General features: G+C 38.9%; 1 protein-coding gene across 1 annotated transcript in view; it reads right to left on the bottom strand.

Annotated features, from left to right (window-relative positions):
- TTN (titin) overlaps positions 1–15,579 on the bottom strand; it is a 308,951-nt gene that overhangs the window by 94,100 nt on the left and 199,272 nt on the right. Inside the window, 18 exon segments of the mRNA XM_030580102.1 lie at positions 402–525; positions 2,948–3,090; positions 3,886–4,012; positions 4,853–4,992; positions 5,096–5,362; positions 6,001–6,267; positions 6,370–6,636; positions 6,746–6,872; positions 6,993–7,132; positions 7,228–7,491; positions 7,643–7,909; positions 8,019–8,282; positions 8,372–8,498; positions 9,008–9,147; positions 9,299–9,574; positions 10,292–10,567; positions 10,778–11,173; positions 12,480–12,530. Of these exon segments, the coding sequence (XP_030435962.1) occupies positions 402–525; positions 2,948–3,090; positions 3,886–4,012; positions 4,853–4,992; positions 5,096–5,362; positions 6,001–6,267; positions 6,370–6,636; positions 6,746–6,872; positions 6,993–7,132; positions 7,228–7,491; positions 7,643–7,909; positions 8,019–8,282; positions 8,372–8,498; positions 9,008–9,147; positions 9,299–9,574; positions 10,292–10,567; positions 10,778–11,173; positions 12,480–12,530 (3,663 nt within the window).

Genomic DNA, 15,579 nt, shown 5'->3' with positions numbered 1-15,579 from the left:
TATATTCAGTTTATTTTTTTTCATTTTTAGCCCATTACAGTTGTAAAAACATAGATGAGGATAAACAATTTCCTTGTCTCCTTGGTGCTTACAAGTTTAGGTACTTGTAAATCATTATCACAAGCCCCTGTACCTTAATTTGTTTAGCCAAACTGTATACATGTATTGTAGTTTTCCCCATTTCTTATAAGTAATTCCCTGCAACCATTGCAATTGTTTTTGTGTCTCTTCTCTGAATTTGCTCCAGTTTATCAACTCCTTTCCAGTACTGAGATAACTAGAAGGGTATGTAGTGTTTTTGGTCTGATCTAACCAGTTTAATATAAAGAGTACCAACAGACTTCCTAATCCATGATGGATTAATAATCACCAGACAGATATAATTATGCTAACCACTTTACCTTTTACAAAAAGATTTGCTTGTGTTCTGAAATCCTTTGCAGTCAGTGAGACTTCTCCAGCATCTGTTAACTTGACATCTCTGAGAATAAGCGAGTGTACTCTTCCTTCAGCACGCGTGACAACCTAATTAAACAAAAAAGCTTTTTGTAAGTATCTACATTAACCGTATGAGGACCTTTCAATTCAATGTCATTTACTCTTTATTATTTTTATTGTGTACATATTTTGGACAATTTCCTCCTACATATGCATGGTGGATGTAGGACACTTTCAAGATTTTTGATATATATATTCCTCTTATCTACGCAGGCACTGGTATTAGAGTACTCCCACGCGCTCCAATGAGAGGAAGTATATGTCAAAATCTAAAGAAATTACATGATATATATAATAATAACTTAAAAATATATGTTCATATTCGCAGTGTGTGTGTTTAAAATAGATTAATGACCTCATTGTGAATACAACAAATAAATATATTTATTCCCCTTTGTAAGAATGCATTAATTGCTATCTTAGGTGCTTAATTGAGACCAAGTTTATTTTGAATTGGTGCCTATAAACACTAAAGTAAATATGGGCAGTGACAACATCTTTATGGTGAAAAGTGGGTATTCCTTGTGACTATGTCTGAAGTAAAAGCGATAGGAAAAATGTGCAAGAACTGAAACTCTCCTTATACACAGAGTTTACTCACTGTGATAACATTATACCAATATATTTTAGTAGCTAAGGACCCCTAGTGAAGGGACTGCTCCATGATGGTACAATGCTGCATCTACTCTTGAATCATCTGTTGTAGCTGCACTACTCTTAGCTCTACATGTACTCTAGGAGTGGACCCACCAGCATTACAATCACATAGAAGGCTCCCACTACCAAGAGAATGAGATTCATAAAGTATCTCCTAAAGAATTATTTTTAATTATTTGTAGGAAAGTATAAAATCAAGCAATAGAAGTAGTTCTGGTAAGGTGAAGGCAAATGGGAAGTCTAAATTGAGAAGGAAAACTGAGGAGATGGAGTTGTTGCTGAGAATACTCATTATGCCCAAAAGAAATATTTATATCTTTGAAACATTTAGCTGACAGAAGTCCAGATGAAGTAATAAATTTGCTTGACCGAGATAGTTTAATGTAAAGAACAGTCAAACCTCAAATCCATTTTCTTGTAGAGTCAGTTTGACTCTCGGAAACAATGGTGACAGTGTTTAAAGAGGTTAGAGGAAGTGATGCATCAAATAAACATGGAGTGCCTGAACTTGTATTCCTGTACAACCAAATCTTTTGCTGAAGCCACTATGAGCTGTGAATGTGTAGCGGAAATCAGAATTAAGGTATAAAATCTTATTAAGTAGTTGAAAGGAGTCAGAAAGTGGCCCAAATGGACAAGAATAAGATGATATCCCTTAATGTTTAACTGAAGTTTCAGTATCTCTTACTATACTTTGCAAGTCCGTAGTAATGATAAATCCACTTCATTGACTCAAATCCTTGCACCTTTTTATTTCAAAATATGAAAGTGAATTTTACCTTGGTTTATTAAACCTCTAATCGGCAGAGTTTCAATTCTGTTTACAGATCTTTAAGTATAGCAATATGGATGACAGTTCTGAGATTGGCTAAACTGAGTAAAACTCAGAAAGATCTCACTGAAAACAAGAGTCCTCTTATTAATATATGAAAAATCTACAGCAGAAATTAAACTACACTTCAATTTGCATTAAAGAAACACCTACTAGCATTATTACAAATTCTGAAATTTCATTAACTTGTGTAATTCCTTAGACATTTACTTGTGTTTCCCTACAAGTATTTAACTAGAGATCTGAAGGCATTACACCTAAAATGAGTATCTAATAAAGAATGCATCCGAATAACTGCATCTTAAAAATTGTAACATATATTTTATATTTTCATAATATATTCCCTACTGTTGGCAAACTTAAAATATTCAATTAACTACATTCCAGGCAGCTCAAATCTCAGAGCTAAGAGCCAGCACTTGAAGAAGGGTTAAAAATAGCTAGTGAGAAATGCTTGGCAAGCAAACCTGTCTAGAAAGTTATCTGGAAAGCCTGATCAAATGCCTGAAATGGAATTTCAATCTTCTTAATCCCCATATATGCAGAACTGGACTGCAGCTCTGCTTTCAGTGGAAAGAATCAGGAACTGTATTTATTCATAAAACTCACTCAAACTGCAACACACCTTAGCAGGAACCATTTCATACCCCTTGTTGCTGCGGTTGCCAACAATTCAGGCACAAAAAGCTTTTTATTCTTGTGCCAGTGTTTTGAGACCTTTTAACTTTTCTTTGTGTGATAAATACACATGCTATTTCAGCGCCACTTTATTTACAGAAAAAATACAAATGTATGTTTAAGTGAGAACACTGTACATCTGAAAATAGAAGCAGCACATTCCTCTGTCTTAGTGTTCTGCTGCTGGAAGGAGTGAGGTAAGACATAAAGGAGAGTGGGGAGGAAAGGAAGAAAGGGGGAAATTAGGAGTGGAAGAAAGCAAGTGGCAGGAAGTCTCTTTACCTTGTCACTAGGTTCCAGTTTCTGTCCATGCAAGAACCACTCCACCACGATTCCCTCATAGGAGAGCTCACAGTCAAAGGTGGCTGATTCACCAGCTGTCACTGTTACATCCTTGAGCGGTCTGAGCAGGCCAATTACTCGTGCTTGGTGAGGGGGAGAAATCATCTTCACATTAGTCACTTCACTCAAGAGAGGGCTGCTGTCCTACCCACTAATCTCTATGGTGGCTTCTCCCAAGAGAGAGAGAGACATGGTAATGCAAAGCTATTTAAATTCCCTAACTAGAAGGGCGCCACTTGAGGTTCTTAGGGGGAGGGTTGGGCACTGGAGATTCCTTATTTGCAGAGCTTGTTTCTTTAAAATGAACAAGGTCAGCAGGAAAGTTGCATCTGCCTCCCTGCCAAGCCCTGCATGCCTCTTGCTAAATAAGGCATGTGCCTTTCAAAATAGTGAGAGCTAGGATTGGAGGGAGAGACAAGTGGTCTCCAACCATGTGATCTGTCCCGGTCCATCAAGTGCTTAGTTCTTTCCCCCAAATGTGGTGGCATCCCAGCACTTGAAACCAGAAATGTCAGCACAATAAAGCTTTTGGTTGTAATACTTCAGTTGCATAACAACTGATGATGCAAGACCACTCAGAAGCCTTAAAGTCAATGCACTTTAAATCTTGCTCTAATAAAAAGAAACTATAAAAATTATATTTAAAAAAATTCTTAAACTAACAGGGATCAAGGTAATCAGTGACCGATACTTTAGAATCACTGTCCCTTCAAGGAGTGACCTGGGGCTCGGTGCAGTTTAGTGAATTAGCCACCCATTCCCAACAACCAGCTGTGTGATGTAATGATTCGATTAGTTTCATTTTAATTGCTTTCTTCTAGTTTTAAAGACCCAGCATTCACTGTATCTATTCATTCATATACTAATAAGACACTTACGTTTCACTCGAAGATGAGCACTGGATTTGGCATTTGCTGCTTGGAAGTCCACTCCACCAGCTTGGTCCAAATGTACATTGTACAATACGAGGAAGTGCTTTTTGCCTTCCTCCTTAATTTCACACTCCTTCAAGAAGGAAAACAACAAAATATAAAAGTAGTGAGTTGCATTTATAGAATTTCCGCAGACACACAAAGTATATACTGTATGTAAAACAATACTCCTATGCAGAATATTTTTTAAAGATGCATGTAGCCTTGCTAACACCTTTCTCTCTCTATTATTTCTAAAATATCCATAATGTCTAGGCAATAGATACTTTTGAAATCTGAACTGCTACTAAATTGCCTAGTACAGCCCACAATTCAAATGATGTGCTTGCTCATAATCCACTGAGGGTCTATTTCCATAAGTTCCGCTGAAGATATAAACTTATTTATGAACAACGCACTGACAAAGTGGGATGTTGGGAAGAACTTAGATATATTGAAGACATTGGCTTGTAAGCACTAGCAGTAGCAGGTTTCTGGCAATGCTAATGAAGATATCAGAGGTCTCTCATTACAAAAGATAACCCTCATTTTAGAGCCACATTTCACTCTCTCTCTCACAGACACACAAAGTTACAACTATCTCACTTTTCCTATTGTTTATTTATATCAGGACTGCTGAATTCAGTGTTGCCAACTCTTAGGTTTTTATAGTCAGTCTCTCAATATTTGGTGTTTTTTTTTTAAATCACCAAAAGTCATGCAAATATGTAAGACTTTCAGCCTCAGTTTTGTTTTTAAAAAGTAAGTTTCTTCCTGGTTGTGGAGAAAAACGAAAAAATCTGAATCAAGTGCACCTAAAATCTCAAAAGTTAGAAGGTAAATTAAAATAATGTAAAATGTATTTTTTGTATCTCATAGTTGTTATGAATCTCTATCCACACAGATGTCTGGGCTTGATCAGCATTATGCTTACAGGTGACTGGTTCAGGGTTTCTCCTTTTAGTTTCCAACTGGCGTGGACATCTTCCTCAGAGATTTCAGTATCAAAGCGGGCAGTCTCTGTCTCAATTACCTCCACACTGTTCAGGTGGCGCAAAATCTTAATATCCCGCTCTGAGGAGTGAGAAAAACAAAGGAACATTTGATGCCATCAGCCTTCAACAGAAACTCACGAAAATAGCTTTACAACAGAGAGACACTGACAAAACCACCCCACCTTCAATGTTGAGTTTAGCAGAGGTTTGGTCAGTGCCACAATCACAGGTGTATGTTCCAATGTCTTTCTTCAAAGCTTTCTTGAGGATTAGGATTCTCTTTTTGCCATCAGCCTTGATAACAACATTTTTTGATGGAGTTATTTCTTTGCCATCTTTCATCCATTTCACAGGAGCATCTGGTTTGCTAATTTCACATTGTAAAATCACTTCATCTCTCTCTACAGCAGTATAATCTTGAAGCTTTGCAGTAAAGTAAGGATCTCCCTCTGCAAGTACAAGTTGAGATAAGCATATGACAATTTTAATTGTTTTAAAAGCACAATTAGTCCTTTTTATAAAGTTTGTACCATCTTAAGTCATGCAGGATACATAAGGCATATTCCCAAAGCTTTTTATTCCTGTCAAGTATCTGAACAGAAGAATAACAACAATAAAAATTATAACATTGTTATTTTCTAAGTGTCCCAACATTTTGATACATATTTATGTTGGATGTGGTGGTTTGATTACAAAAACCAGCAAAAACCTATTAGCATAGCTATTCAAAAATAGCACAGGAAGAAGTACATTGAGAGTAATAAATGCTAACTTGTCTGGAAAATATTGTGCCGGCTCTCCAAAGAATATAAAGTGCTTAATAGCTCCAAAGCACTGTACATATATTAATCAAATAATCCTCACAAAAGTTCTGAGAAGGTTTGAAATAATTAGTATTATCTTTGTAAACACAGAAATGGAGACACAAAGAGATTCAGGTGACTTGTCAAGAGCACACAGTGAGTTTGTGACAGAGCAGGGATTTGTAAACAAGACTTTTTGATTCCCAATAGTGTGTTCTTTTTTTAGGAATACATATAATATCCCACATGTGAATTCATACTGAATAAAAGTAGGATACACTTACCAATAACAGTGAGTTTAGCTTCAGAAGATTTGCTCATAGCTTCCACTCTAATCTGAGAAGTGTCATCAATGGAGAGATCTTTAAATGTGAGTGTATGGAATTTGCCATCATCTTTCATTGAGACCACCTTACTGGTATGCAGTCGTTGGTCATTCTTGAACCAGGCAACAGGGATATTGTCATGAGATAGCTCTACAGTAAATTCTGCAGTCTCACGCTCCTTTGCTGTTACATCTTTGAGAGGAGTAATGAATTCCAGACGAATGCCTAAACAAACAATGTGTCTCATTAATTATGATATTTATGTAAAAAACAATTGAAAGACAACTATGAAGTGTATTATCCATAGAAGCATTAAGTCAAACAAACCTTCTATGATCAGTTTGGCACTTGTTCTTTTATCTTCAGCTTCAAACATATATTTAGCTTCATCCTCAAATGCAACTGTCTTAATTACCAGGGCATGTCTTGTGCCCTCTGAGATAATTTCAAACTTCTCATCACCCGCGATCTCTTGTGTTCCTTTCAACCAACGGAAAGTCTTGGGTTCCCTAGACACCTCACATTCAAACTTGGCCTCATCCTTCTCAAAGACCTTGACATCACTGAGTGGAGTGATAAAGATGAGAGGTAGTTCTGAAATCAGAGAAGATCATTACAGATTCAGAGATGCATTTATGCTGGCTTTTTTATTGGTAGACTTAATAAGAAAGTTTTGTATGCACTGAGAATGTGACCACTATACCTTTCACTTTCAGATTAGCTGCACTTTTAGCATTTGCAGCCTGGAAGGACACTTCTCCAGTCATATCCAGTTTGCAATTATAAAGGATAAGAACATGCTTCTTCCCATCTTCGATTATTTCACAGTTCTGGTTTGAAGGAGGAAATAAATATAATTTTTCTAAGCCATCATCCATCACATGTTACTATGGGTAATTTTTATTTTTAAAACGTACATTGTGATTTTTAAAATAATGTAAGAGCCTTACAGGTGAAGGTATTAAAATTTCTCCCTTTAACTTCCATATAGGGTGGACATCGGGCTCAGAGATTTCAACTTCAAAACGAGCTGTTTCACCAACAAATACCTCCACTCCATACAGGGGGCGCTCCACTTTTATTATACGAGCTGGAAGCACAAAAACACAGGTCAACTTTACTGTATTAAGCTATATGTTACAAGGTTTTCTGCTGGGGTCCAGTCGGGAAGGCATCGGCACTTACGCTCAACGTTAACATTAGCTTTTGTCTTGTCAGTTCCACAGTCACACTCGTAGTTGCCCTTATCACCATCTTCAATCTTCTTGATTTTTAGGATACGGCGTGTGCCCTCAGTCTTTATGGAGATTCTCTTGGAAGCTGTAAGCTCTTGGCCATCTTTGTACCATTTCACTGGTACATCTTTGCTAAGTTCGCACTCCAGAACGACATCATCTTTCTCTACAGCAGAATAGTCTTGTAATTTCACGGTGAAATATGGATCGGCCTCTACAAATGACATGTTGATTGTGAAACAGTTAGCAAACTCACAATCAATATATAATTGAAGGCATTTTGAAACATAAAAAGTTATTAAAACAAATGTTTTGTCACTATTCCTTTAAGAAATTGTTTATATTAAATGGTGGTAATACATTACCTAAGACTTGGAGCTTTGCACGAGTGTGCAAGCCCTTGACTTCAGCCTTTATCTCAGAGATATCATCAAGTGTCACTTCTCTCATTTCTAATTTGTGAGTCTTGCCTTCTGCATGAATCAGAACCATTCTGCTTGTGTGGAGTTTTTTGTCATTTTTGAACCAGGTCACTACCATATCTTCATGAGAAAGCTCGAACTCAAAGTGAGCCGTTTCCCCTTCTTTCACTGTTTGGTCTTTTAGAGGTGTGATGAACTTCAACCTGATACCTATAATTAAACATTGCTAGTCAGTACCTTAACATTAGGCTAGTGAAGTTCTAGAAGATGTGCTCTTTAATAATCTTCACATAGCCTCTGCTCATAATGAGATACTTGCCTTTCACAAACAATCTTGCTGTACTCTTCTTCCCTTCCACTTCAGCAGTGTATTCTCCTTCATCATCAAACTGTGAATCATTGATTACAAGGATATGTTTCTTTCCATCTGCAATGATATCGAATTTGTCTCCGACTTTGATGATATCAGTGCCCTTAGACCATATAACATTGGCTTCCCGGGTGAGGACACATTCAAATCGAGCCTGACGCTTCTCAGGAACAGTGACATCTTTCAGAGGCACAGCAAAGTCAAGTTCGATTTCTAGAAACAAAACAGAATTAATTTTTTTCAAGCCCTCAGTGTGAATTTGGACTAAGTGATACTATACTCTATTTGATAGTACAGTGTACCTTTCACTGTCAGGATGGCTGTAGTGAGCGCATTGAGTGCCTGGTAGAGGATTTCACCAGCCTGTTCCAACTTGACTTTGTGTAAGGTGAGGAAGCGTTTTCCTCCTTCAGCTTTGATTTCACAAGTCTGGAGAAATTACATGTTTTTAGTAAGGAAACTGGTATTCTAAATACACAATATTAGACTGTGTTCATAAAAAAGAAACACTCCAAATCTTGTTTTACACACAGGGAATAGTTGCCTGCTAGAGAACAGTATTGTTACCAAATAAAAATGATTTTACTCAAAAGGAAATCTTAAAAAGTAAAATAAAATACATTTCTTTAAAGCTCAACTCCTATGTTTAACTTAGGCGCCCTCTAGCAATTTACATGGGCCTGGATATTTTTGTTGTGATGTGAAGCCTTGCAACTTATTTTATGTTATTTGTTGTGAAATGTAGTTCCTTGAGGAGGACCACATTTTCAGTCATCATAAAACTTAACCTCTCTAATTTCTATGCTGGAGCACTGGATGACTGCAGAGACACAACAGACTAGCAAAAATTTTACAATGTGACTAACAAAAGTTTGTGGAACTTGCTCATAGTATTCTTATTTTAAATGAACTGCTTTTTTAAATGAGAGGATGCTTACAGGTGAGGGCCTCAGGATTTCTCCTTTCAGTTTCCATTCTCCAGGAATATCTTCCTCAGAAATTTCTGTGTCGAAGTTTGCTGTTTCTTTCTCATAAACGGTAACATCCTCCAGTGGTTTAAGCAGCTCAACCTCACGCTCTGAGATGTACAAGCAAATGTGTGTAACATAGTCAATGAAAGTTTTGATACAACTTTATAGCAGTTCAAGTTTTGAATATTCTTGTTTTGAAAGGGTTGAAATACTGGCATATACAATAATTACACATAATATTCAGAAAAACTTCCTTACCACCAAGGGTCAGTTTAGCAGCATATCTGCGACCTTCAACTTCCACTGCATATTCACCAATATCTTCAGGTGTTGCAGCCTTAATTTTGAGGTAAATGAGATTTCCTTCTTTCAAGATTTCTGTCTTTTCTGTTGGTTCAGCTGGAATTTCCTCATCTCCCTTGTACCATTTAAAATTTGGTGTATCCTTGACAAGATTGCAAACAAAAGTAGCTGTACCCTTTGGTTTCACATGCTGGTCTCTTATAGGTTTCACCAACCAGTCTCTTATCATTTCTGCATGAGAAAAAGTTAATTAAAAATTAGAGTTCATAGGCTATTAATACATATAAGTGGGTTCATAAATGAGAGAAATAAGGGCTTCTGGAATTTGTGTTATTCCAATAATAGAAGTTGTCATATGCAACCAGAGTAGAACATTTCCCAAAAACTTGTTTGCAATTTATGGAGGGCAGATGGCTAGGAGTGTCTATATCAGGACTGCCAAAAAACCAAAGACCCTCCAATAAATCATAGCAACTTATCGGGGAGCTGAGAGCAATCTATATATATGCCAAAATTATCTACTAATATTCAGCAGATAAAACCACCAAATAGGAAGTCTGCTTCCAACAATATTGATGAAATCTGGTTAACTCTGGCATAGAATTTCGAGCACTACTCCTCACTGATCCTGACTGGGAGTTCCACATGAGGATCAATATGACCCTAATCCTATAAAATGGTAATTCTGATTCATCTCTCTTTGAGTAGCAGTTTTTCTTATTGCTTCAGTGTGAGTTAGGCCCTAAAATACCAAGAGTGAATATTTCAAAATGTGTTAAACAAAGGTGACGAATAATGAACCCATTACCTAAGGAATAAAATACAGTGACCACCCTTTTGTGCTCCTTTTCAGGTACCAATCAAGTCAAACTTTCCTAATTTTAAAGGACCCCAAACATGAACATAAATTCAAAGGAGAGAAATTAGAGTTTGACTCTGATTGCTTACCTATTACTTGAACAACAGAGTCACATTTGAGGTCAGTATCTTCCACTGTCACAGTATAAGTGCCAGCATCAGTGTCATCTGCATCCATGATGGTGAGGGCACGTTGCAAACCAATAATACTTAGAGCGTACTTTCCAGGCTTGTCTTTTATGATCTTTCCATCCTTCCTCCACACCACATCTCTCTCTCTGTTTAGCTCACAGCTCAGATAAAATGGCTGCCCTTTGACCACTGTGACTTGTTCCTCAAGAGTTTTCACAAAACGTACTGGTATTTCTGGGGGAAGAGGGAAACATATTTTGTTGCATTTTATTTTTTATACAGCATAGAGACGCACTGCATATAGGATGAAAATATGAAATGATCAATGGAAATGACGACAATTACTGAAAACTCACAATATACAAACATATTTAAAGCTGTAAATTATAGCTATCCTTTAAGTTGTTGGAGAATCTGAAGCATATTCAGGGTACAAGGAAATACCTTCAACAATGAGTTTAGCTGTGGAGGTCTTTTCTTTGTTTCCCAGACGTAGCACACAAGTGTACTCGCCAGAATCTGAAAGCTGGACATCAATAATATGCAGCTTCCTGTCTTTGCCATCTGCAATAAATCGGTGCTTTGGGCTCTCTCGGATGTTATTTCCGTCTTTCATCCAACTGGTAATTGCAGTAGAGGGAGAGATAAGAACCTCAAAGATTGCAGAAGAGCCAATAGATTCAGCTTCTTTCAGCACTATGTCCTTCATTTCTGTGACAAACTTGAGTGGCACAGCTTTAAGTTGGTAGGTGAATGGTGGCTCTTCAGGAGGTTTTTCACCTCCACTGCCTGGCCTTAGTTTCCTCCTCTCCAGTTCTGCAGGGGATGGTGTCTTCTTGGCTATAAGTCAGATGTAGAGATGAATAAACTTGTCCCAATTTAGAGTTTTGCTTGTATGCATGCTGTAGAAGCTGGGCTGAATGAGGTTCATGAGCGAGACGCTTAGTTGCCAGTTTGACAAAACTGACAGTGATGCAATTAGAGCACAAAAACTGCACAATCAAGCCTAGATTAAGCAATCCACAATTCTACTTGGACCATGTTAAAAGTTGGGGTGCCATGCAGTTCTTCATGCTTAAAGTTTCAACTGGGTTAAAGCATCCATTCACTTTTGTTATGTCTAAAACACCCATACTGAGATTTGATATGCCCTCCTTTACAGTTTTCCTCTTTGATTACAGTGTAGTCCTAGTAAAGCTTAATTTGCTTTGAACAGAATGAGACAGAACATAATTAGAATCATAAGTCTATTTAATCTGAATGGCAACATTTTAGAGAGATTTTATTTAAAGTTTAATATTAATCTCTATTCTAAATTTCTCCATTGTTTGAGTCAAATATGACAATATAAGCAAGTTTAAGTTTCATATCCCGTGTTAGTGGCTGAATTACATGGATTTTTAAAGATGATTTCATTAAAAATGTAACTTCAGAAATAGGAACAAATATTGTCTTGGAAAAAAAAAGAGACACACAATTTAGACAGGGCTGCCCAGGATTCCGGGGGCCAGGGGTCTTTGGCGGGGGGAAGCCCCCGTTTTGGCAGTAATTGGGCGGCAGGGGGTCATTCTGTTCCGGGACCTGCTGCCGAAGGGCCCCGAAGACCCACGGCGGGGACCCCCGCTGCCAAATTACTGCCGAAGTGCAGCCCAGTCTTCGGCGGTAATTTGGCAGCGGGCAGTCCCAGCCGTGGTCTTCGGCGCCCTTCAATGGTGGGTCCCGGAACGGAAGGACCCCCCGCCGCCAAATTATCGCCGAAGACTGGGCTGCACTTCGGCGGTGGGTCCTGCTTCGGCAGTAATTCAGCGGCGGGGGGTCCTTCTGCCCTGGAGCGGAAGGACCCCCCACCGCCGAAGACTCGGAGCGGAAGAAGCTCTGGAGACCCAGGCCCCGTGAGAGTTTTCTGGGGCCTCTGGAGAGAGTGAAGGACCCCACCCCAGGGGCCCAGAAAAACTGCCCCACTTGCCCCCCCCCGGATGGCCCTGAGTTTAGATGAAACTTTATCAAATCCTTGTCATTCTAAGTCATATTTGGGAAGTCTGCTATCCAATCATTTACACCACAGAAAGCTGAAAGCATTCATTATCATTAGGATTTTATACATGCAAACTTTGCACTGTTTGTACTTTATGATCATTTTTCTTACCTTTAATAGGAGTTTTAACCTTGCCAGGTTCCTCTTTTGGTGCTTTGGGTTCTGCAGTAAAATAGCAATAGTATTAGCATTGTATTAAGTCTGGTTAAGTAGATGTATGCATTAACATTAAGATAAAAATCTTTTAAAAAGTGACATTTTCTCTTTCTTCTGTCTCCATACATACATATATTCATACAGCGAGGAGAAGGGTGTAAACATATACATTTTTATACAACATATACTGTCAATAGATAGACTGATATTGAATATTTTGAAGTATAGCATCTAAAACTGCATATCCTATGATAGATATTAAAAGTGGAGCTTAGGAACCCTCCTTATAACAATATTTTGTTCTGTCAAAAAACTCGGTCATTTTTTAAGACTCGCTGTGAAGTGGCTATTCACTAACCCTCAGCTCTCAGTTAGGGGCTTTTAAATCAAATGTAAACAAAAAAGCTGCAAACGATAAATAAAATGGTAATCATCAGTTATGGGCAAAACAATGAAACTTTGTAAAATAGATGGTTTCTCAAAGGACAGTAGTGGAAGAAACTGCCACTTAGCATGCTAGAACCTGTCTTTCCTGCTCTAGTGAGGTATTAAACAGAAGTACAAATCTAAATACCCTTAACAAGAGACATTCATAAACTATTGCATGACTACCCAACCACCAATTGAAATGAAGGCCATTTCAAAAAATTGCTGCCCACATAAATGTCACTGCCTCCAAAGAACACCAATACCTTGACTATTGAGTACCAATAATAAAAAGCCATGTATGATTCACCCACCAGTAAATTGAGGTAGCTCAGATCTCTTTTTCAAGCTGTTTTGACAGCTTTTAAAAGGTAAAATTGTAAAATTGTAAAATATTCTAAAACCAAGCCAAGAAATATACTCATCTATTCATGAAATACGTGTTCAAAGGCAGAGGACTATGCTCAAGATATGGGATGATTTATCATAATTCATGTGTATTTCTGCTTCACTCTGCCATTCATGAACTATTGTTTGCAGTGTTGTTGTCTCCATGCTGGTCCCAGCATATGAGAGAGACAAGGCTGCTGAGGTAATATCTTTTATTAGACAGAAGTTGGTCTCCCCCATCTTGTCTCATTCATAAATTATGACAGGTCGCCCCTCACTTTTTAAAATATTTTCCACATCACACTTCCTATTATCCCGCATTCTGTATATGCATATACAATGATTGTTTTAAATGTTTGAGCGATATGAAATGCAGGACACAGAATGCAAGAAATGATAAAAAAAAAGAGGTGTGAATGTGAAAAAATTGTGTGAACCGCTCTGCAATTTTAGAGTAAAAATATATAGATGATTTAAACTAATATTTAAAATAATGTACAAATAATACAACGAACACAAAAGTTACAGATGTATGTTCAGATGATACACACTAGAAGACAAGCTAGTGACAGATGTTTGAATGCCTGTTCAGAGAACTGATGCATTAGATGGAGATACAAAAGGTACTGAAGGATACAAGCAGACTGACAAATAAACACAAGCAGATAATGATGAGAAACGGTGTCTTCTTCCAAAGCTTATATGATGAGCTCTCTGTGGAGGAGTCTGGTAGCAGCCTTCTCACCTAGCTTTCCACAGCTTCTTTCAGCTCCTCAGATTAATCCAATTGCCAGTCATCTTCTGAAACTCTACCATGCTCGGTGAGATCCAGTCCCCAGTATTCTCTCTCTTCTTTAATGGAGTGATAACTTTATCTAGGCTTTTGAAGACTGGGACATCTTCTTTGTTGGGCATTCTATTACAAGACAGCTTTTGGTCCAAAGGCTTTGTTTTCTTCGCTGTTTTCTTGGTGACAGGAGTACATTTTTTACTGCCACGTTATGCTGATATTTTATCTGACATGACTTCTGCAACAGAGAATTCTCTTCCAGAAAGCTTGAGTTCCTCTATATTTAAAGGAGATTTGTGTCTTTCAGTTTAAGATTTGTTCACTGTTTTTAAGAGCTGGGGTCAGGACTGCCCAGAGGATTCAGGGGGCCTGAGGCAAAGCAATTTTGGGGGCTGCTTCCATAAAAAAAAGTTGCAATACCATATTTTTTACATTTCCAAATACATGATACTAACCAGTGAAATACATTCAAAAATTATTTTTAATAATTTGAAAATACACGAAATACGTTATTTAAAAACATTAAATGCTTTAATGATATGTATGCACTTGCAATTGCATAATGGACTGTCGCTGGGTGATGGTGATGGTTGGTGCCAATGGGCTGTCGCTGCCTGGGGGTGGCGCTACTGTTTCCCAGGGCTGGGTGAGGAGCTGGGCTCTGGGTGAGGAGCTGGGCTATGGGTCGGGGGGTGCCTGGTTCACAGGGGCTGGGCTCAGAGCTGGGGGTCAGGGCTGTGGGGGGGGCAGGGGATGTCTGTCTCAGAGGGGCTGGGCTCAGAGCTGGAGATCAGGGCTGGGGAAGGTCGGGGGCGGGGGTCCGGCTCAGAGGGGCTTACCATGCTGCTTACTCCCGCCTCCCCCCTCTCCCAGAGTCTCAGCGTGCCGTGTCCAGAAGCGGCCCTTGACAGAGCTAAAGTGGCATGGCTCCACAGGACTTGAGCTCCCGCCACTTGGCCACAGTCCCGCCCCCTTACCACGTGGCTCTCAGAGGGAGGAGCTTAGGCCCTAGAGGAGCCATGCTGCTTTAGCTCTGTCCAGGGCTGCTCCTGGATGTGGTGCGCTGAGGCACCGGGGGATGGGGAAAGCAGAAGCGGAGGCAGGGGGGAGCCTCCGACATTCTTGTGGGAGCCCCTGGGGGGTTTGGGGCAAATTGCCCCACTTGCTCCCCCCCGGGTGGCCCTGGCTGGGGTTTCTCTTTTGGGAGATACTTTTTTAATATTGTTTTTTGCCCTCATCCTTTGACATCTAATAGGACTTTCCTTTATTGATTCAGTTCCATCACTTTTTTCAAATTGGTCTATTTTGTCAAGGTGGACGTCTACACTACTTGCCTGATCAGCGGGTAGTGATCAATCTATCGAGGATCGAGTTATCGCATGTAATGTAGATGCGATAAATCGATCCCCGATTGCTTTACCATTGACTGCTGAACTCCAGCTCGGCGGG

The sequence above is a fragment of the Gopherus evgoodei genome, chromosome 11 (genome assembly GCF_007399415.2).
Source record: "Gopherus evgoodei ecotype Sinaloan lineage chromosome 11, rGopEvg1_v1.p, whole genome shotgun sequence".
Lineage (NCBI taxonomy): Eukaryota > Metazoa > Chordata > Testudines > Testudinidae > Gopherus > Gopherus evgoodei.
Note: the sequence above shows the minus strand (reverse complement) of the source record. Positions and strands in the feature narration are given on the sequence as shown.